The sequence below is a fragment of the Hylobates moloch genome, unplaced genomic scaffold, assembly GCF_009828535.3.
Source record: "Hylobates moloch isolate HMO894 unplaced genomic scaffold, HMol_V3 SCAFFOLD_5, whole genome shotgun sequence".
NCBI lineage: Eukaryota > Metazoa > Chordata > Mammalia > Primates > Hylobatidae > Hylobates > Hylobates moloch.
The window spans coordinates 56,168,100-56,174,099 of NW_026652280.1; the positions used below are offsets into that span (position 1 = coordinate 56,168,100).

The following is a 6,000-nucleotide window of genomic DNA, read 5'->3' on the forward strand; positions in this document are numbered from 1 at the left end:
GTCCTCTACTGGAAGCGAGTCAAGAGAAACATAACCTACAGAAAGTTCCCCTTTCTAACCATACAGCTAGAAGACATAATCTATCTAAGTGGAATATTTAAGTAAGTAATTTTTCAACTCAAGACAAGTGTCTCTGAAAAAAATAATCTGGGACTACATAACAACACTAATCCATTTTTAAAAATGCTTTTGGTTTTAGAATAGTCTTACTTTTAAAAAACTAGAAAAAAATGCCAAGACAGTACAGTTCCCAAATACTACACTCGGTAGTTTATCCTATCAACACCTTGCATTAGTATTATACGTTTGTCACAATTCACGAACCAATATTGATACATTATTATTATTAACTAAAGTCCATACTCTACTCAGATTTCCTTAGTTTTTCTCTAACATCCTTTTTCTGTTCCAGGATCCCATTCAGGATACCACATTACATTTAGTTGCCACGTCTCCTTAAGCTCTTAGGCTGTTGAGTTTCTCAGACTTTCCTTGTTTTTGATAACTTTGACAGTTTTGAGGAGTACTGCTAATTTATTTATTTTTTTACAACTCTCTATCAACAGAGCTACACGCTTCCTCACTTTTGCTTACACTTTGCCAATCTTCCCTTCTTGGAATATCCCCTAAAATTCTTTGTCCATAATAGTAGTTCAGCATTTTGTAACTTGTACCCTGGTACTCTGGGAGAAGGATCCCCAAGACCCATTCAGAGGGTCTACGAAGTCAAAATTTTCAAAATAGTAATAATACATTATTTGTCTTTTTAACTCTCATTCTCCCAAGAGTGTGGAGTTTTCCGGAGTCTACATCAGATGTGATGACATCATCACTGATGGCTAATGGAATGTGTGCTTGGTATTCTCATGTTTTCTAAAATTTTCTAAAGAGTAGATTTAAGATATAAATGCATTTTTAGATATTTAACCAAGTTTGTTCTCAGTATTTCTACTATGCTCTTATTACCCACCTTCACTTACATCTGCTACAATCTACTTAGCTGTGAGGATGGATTTTCTTCAAATACTTCAACCTCACAACAGGTTGAATGAAAAAAGAAGATAGAAGAATCCAGATATCTTCTAATAAGTCAGATGTTAGAGATTTGCAAAAATATAAAATACTGTTCACTAATTTTTGTTTTCACATATAGTTTTCTTTTGGCCAGGTGTGGTGGTTTGCACCTGTAATTCTAGCACTTTGGGAGGCCAAGGTGGGAAGACTGCTTGAGGCCACACGTTCCAGACCAGCTGAGCAACACAGTAAGATCTCAACTCTATTTTTTTGTTTGTTTTCTTTTTCCACTTTTCTCACATGTTCTAATCTATTTTTTTGTTTTCTTTAAATATAAAAATGTTATTTATGTTAACATACGACTTTTTTTTTTAAAGCCAGCCAAATTTAGCAGTGGGGAGGTTGTATATCAACTTTAATGACACTAATGTTAATAAGTTCTGATAACCCACTACCGTCACACTAGCATGACTTTTAAATGACTTAAAATTTTTCTATTTCTCAGTTTTAATTTCAGATTGATAAATATCAATTGATATAATCAATGTAAACAAAAGATATTTGGGGTCCTCAATTTTTAAGAGTATAAAGAAGTCCGGGCCGGGTGTGGTGGCTCACGCCTGTAATCCTAACATTTTGAGAGGCCAGGGCGGAAGGGAGTGGGGTACTGCTTGAGCCCAGGAGTTTAAGACCAGCCTGGGCAACATAGTGACATCCAATCTCTACAAAAAAATACAAAAATTGGCTGGGTGCAGTGGCTCACACCTGTAATCCCAGCACTTTGGGAGGCCAAGGCAGGAGGATCACGAGGTCAAGAGATCAAGACCATCCTGGCCAACATGGTGAAACCCCATCTCTACTAAAAAATACAAAAATTAGCTGGGCATGGTGGTGTGCACCTGTAGTCCCAGCTACTCGGGAGGCTGAGGAAGGAGAATCGCTTGAACCCAGGAGGCGGAGGTTGCAGTGAGCTGAGATCATGCCACTGCTCTCCAGCCTGGTGACAGAGCGAGACTCCATCTCAAAAAAAAAACAAAAATTAGCTAGGTGTGGTGGCACCGGCCTGTAGTCCAAGCTAATCAGGAGGCCAAGGTGGGAGCCTGCCAGGTCAAGGCACAGTGTGAGCTGTGATCATGCCACTGCACTCCAGCCTGATCTAGTCCCACCCTGAGATCCTGTCTCAATTAAAAAAGAAAGAGGCCAAGGTGGGCGGATCACGAGGTCAGGAAATCAAGACCATCTTGGCTAACATGGTGAAACCCCGCCTCTATTAAAAATACAAAAAATTAGCCGGGTGTGGTGGCGGGCACCTGTGGTCCCAGCTACTTGGGAGGCTGAGGCAGGAGAATTGCTTGAACCTGGGAGGCGGAGCTTGCAGTGAGCCAAGATCTCGACACTGCACTCCAGCCTAGGAGACAAAGCGAGACTCCGTCTCAAAAAAAAAAAAAAAAAAAAAGAAAGATGCTGGGCATGGTGGCTCACGTCTGTAATCCCAGCAGTGTGGGAGGCCAAGGCGGGTGGATCACTTGAGGTCGGAATTTGAGACCAGCCTGGCCAATACGGTGAAACCCCGTCTCTACAAAAAATACAAAAATTAGCTGGGCGTGGTGGCGGGCACCTGTAATCTCAGCTACTCAGGAGGCCGAGTCACAAGAATTGCCTGAACCCGGAGGGCAGAGGTTGCAGTGAGCTGGGAACAAACCACTGTACTCCAGCCTAGGCGATAGAGCGAGACTCCATCTCAAATAAATAAACAAATGAAAAGGAAAGAAAGGAAACGAAGGAAAGGAAGGAAAGAAGTCCTGACTAAAAAGTTTTGAGAATCCTTCCATTTTTCAAAACCCTCCTCAAATCTTCACCTCCTCTATGTAGGCTTCTGTAATCACTTTGGTTTTCCAAAAGGTTAGAGGAAAAAAGGATTAATGATAGTACTTTCAGCCTGTTTCTAATTGTTTTGCCTTTCAAAACACCGTCCTCCCAATAGAGCGTCTATAAATCCCAGAAGCATTTTTGTTGCACAATGAAAATGGAATTTTATAGTTCTGATGATGTACACTTAAATAAAAATATGACTGTTAAATAGTTTATTACTGAATTAGTTTTGTAAGTGAAATTTGTTCTGAGATTAGGATGTATTCTGAATAGAGTGTGTCTCATTTGACATTTTTACCAGCCTTTGCCAATGCTTAACTGAAGGACTTTAACATACAGAGTATATATTTATAATACTAGTCTGTCTACTGATTTCATCCTTTTATGTCTGCTAATCTTGAACTTGTAAACAAGGTCTTAAGGAAAAATAACACAAAATAACATGCAGACGTAACCACATTTGCCAATGCAGTATCTCAGATTCTTCCAACAGTTGTATGAGAACTTTTACAAAATTAACTTTCGGTTACTTAATAGCTAATTATTGACCCCTTTTCCTGTTAAGGCCTAGCCTGAAGATCTAATAAGTTTCACAGGTGACCTTTTAAATGGGAACAAATATTCTGTATTAGCATGTAAAGAATAATTATGAAGCTAAAAAAGCTAGACTCCTTCACGACCTTAATTTGTGGAACAAAAAATCTCAACGGAAGCACTCTGCTCTCAAGCAGACCCTCCATAAAGTGGCAGACAAGTATTTTCATCCATATAATCAAAGTATCATGAAAAAGACCTCCCTGGAAACCAGAAAGCAAATGTGAAATAAAGGTCTTTAGTTTGCCACTCTATGAAAAAGTTTAAACGTCAAAGCTTAGGCAGATAATGAAATTCATAAACACTTTACAGTCCGTGGTGCGCACTTGAATTTTAGCGTCGAGGGAGAAGGGTGGGCTGGGTTTTATCTTTTACTACTTCAAAAACAAGAAATTTCCAAACTGGGATAACCACACTTGTCAAATTAAGTAAACAGCTTCCTAAACCAACTTTCTGTCTGGCCAGCTGTGTATTCGGCTGACTCACTTGGCCAGTGAAAAACAAGATCCTGCTTGTTTCCCCTCCAGTATCAGCGTGTGTAAGCCAGTCCTGCTCAAATACATGCTACGATGATACAGAAAGTACGCTGAAGAAATAGAGAGCCCTAACCACTCAAGGTGGCCTTTGGGAGATCCAGCCGCCCTCCGCCCCTCTTTCCGCTCCCTCCATCCCCATCCCGGCACCCCCGCGGCCAGTGCCCCCTTGCCGAGATCGGCGGGGTCCCGCCCCAGAACTTCCCGAGTCGCCTAGGATGCCGCCCTCTCCAAGCTTTCCGAGAGAACCAGCCCGTGTGACCAAGGCAAGTACTCCAGCCTCGTCTGCCACTTACCTTGCTGGGTCCCCAGGCCGCTGCCGGCCCGGGCTCAGGCGATGCCACTCCTACCAGATCCATTCGGGGATGAAGGCAGAAACAAGAACAGAGCAGAGAGGTGGCAGGACGGGAAGCAGGCTCCGCCGAGGAGACAGGCGGGGCAAGGGCGACTGGCTGCTGATGCCGGAGTGGAGGTGACAGATGGCGGCGACGGCGACGGCGGCGGCCGCGTCCGGAACTGGATCTCTTCTCTTCCGCCCTCTTCTCTAGGACAGTCGATTGCAATTGGCCGCAAGCCCCTAGCTCCTCCTTAAGGCACCTTTCCCCGCCCCCGGGCAGGCTACTTCCGGCCGCTGACCGCCGGGCGCGGGGAAGCAAGGATCAGCTGGCTGTCGCTTGGGGTCACGTTGCCTGTGTCGGGCAGGGCAGGGCAAGAACTGGGTGTGGCTTCCTTTGGCCCAGGCTCTGCCCTGTCCCTGCACTGCCATCTCCTTCTTTCCTCCTTGGCACCCCCAAAATTGCCGCTGGATCTAAACTAGATTAGACTAGTGGATTGTAAATAAATAAACACACTAGGCTCTCTCTGTTCATTCATTATTTCCTGGAGCAGTTCTAAACTGAGATGACTTGGGAGAGAGAAAACGGCAGGTTTATAGAGGGAAAGGGCCTGGAGAGGACGGTCGGAGTTTGTAGTGGTGGTTGTTGAGGGGCGGGGCGTGGAATGCGGAAAATGTGTAAAATGTGTTATGTAACAGTGAACAAAAATAAGGCTGCATAATAAAACTTTTGATTCTGTATTTTGTAGACAGATTCTAATAAAATGACCAAATAAAAGATAACTAAGCATTGCATTTCACTTAGTATATCAATGCGCTGTTCAAATCGTTCATTAACTTTTTAGTCCTCAAAATTATCCTGACAGATAAATTCTATCATCTCTATTTTACTGATATTGAAACTGAGGCACAGAGAGGTAAAGTAATTTAGTTGAGGTCACACAGATAACAAGCGGCAAAGCTAATAAGGGGTGAACCCAGACAATCGGTTTGGGAACTGGACTGGCTGTACATTATATTTTGACTATAAACTATACACTGTCTATATGTTGTATATTCAAACATTCTAAAAATAGGTACTGAATAACTGTTTTCCCTAAATCTCAGTTCCAAGTTAGTATCTCTAACTGTCCACACTTGAGAGCCCTGGGTTACTGATCTTAATGATTTCCATTAGCATGCAATCTTTGCCTCCTTTCCATTCCAGGTGAAAACATGTTCTGAATCCTCCAAACACTCCTACTGCAATAAGGCAAACTACAGCCATATGATAGGATGCAGACGTGTGCTTGGCAAATGTTGCCTATATATGTGAATGTGTGTGGAAATTGTGTTCCTTCCTAGTGTTCAAAGGATTACAATTGGAGGATAAATAGCTTAAGAAAAATGGGTGTAACTATTAATAGAAACGGACTTCTCAATTTTGGTTAGGAAAAAATAGGAGAGGCCTGGGCATGGTGGCTCGTGCCTGTAATCCCAGCACTTTGGGAGGCCAAGGCGGGTGGATCACCTGAGGTCAGGAGTTTGAGACCAGCCTGGCCAACATGGTGAAACCCCATCTCACTAAAAATACAAAAATCAGCAGGGTGTGGTGGCACGCACTTGTAATTCCAGCTACTCAGGAGGCTGAGGCAGGAGAATCACTTGACCCCG

At 43.0% G+C, this 6,000-nt stretch overlaps 1 protein-coding gene across 1 annotated transcript in view; it reads right to left on the bottom strand.

The window, feature by feature from the left end:
- Nucleotides 1-4,553, bottom strand: part of RIOK3 (RIO kinase 3) — a 28,802-nt gene extending 24,249 nt beyond the window's left edge. The window contains exon 1 of the mRNA XM_032152649.2: nucleotides 4,310-4,553. Coding sequence (XP_032008540.1) covers nucleotides 4,310-4,372 — 63 coding nt within the window. The 5' untranslated portion in view covers nucleotides 4,373-4,553. The remainder of the gene's footprint in view (nucleotides 1-4,309) is intronic.
- Nucleotides 4,554-6,000: the final 1,447 nt, after the last annotated feature.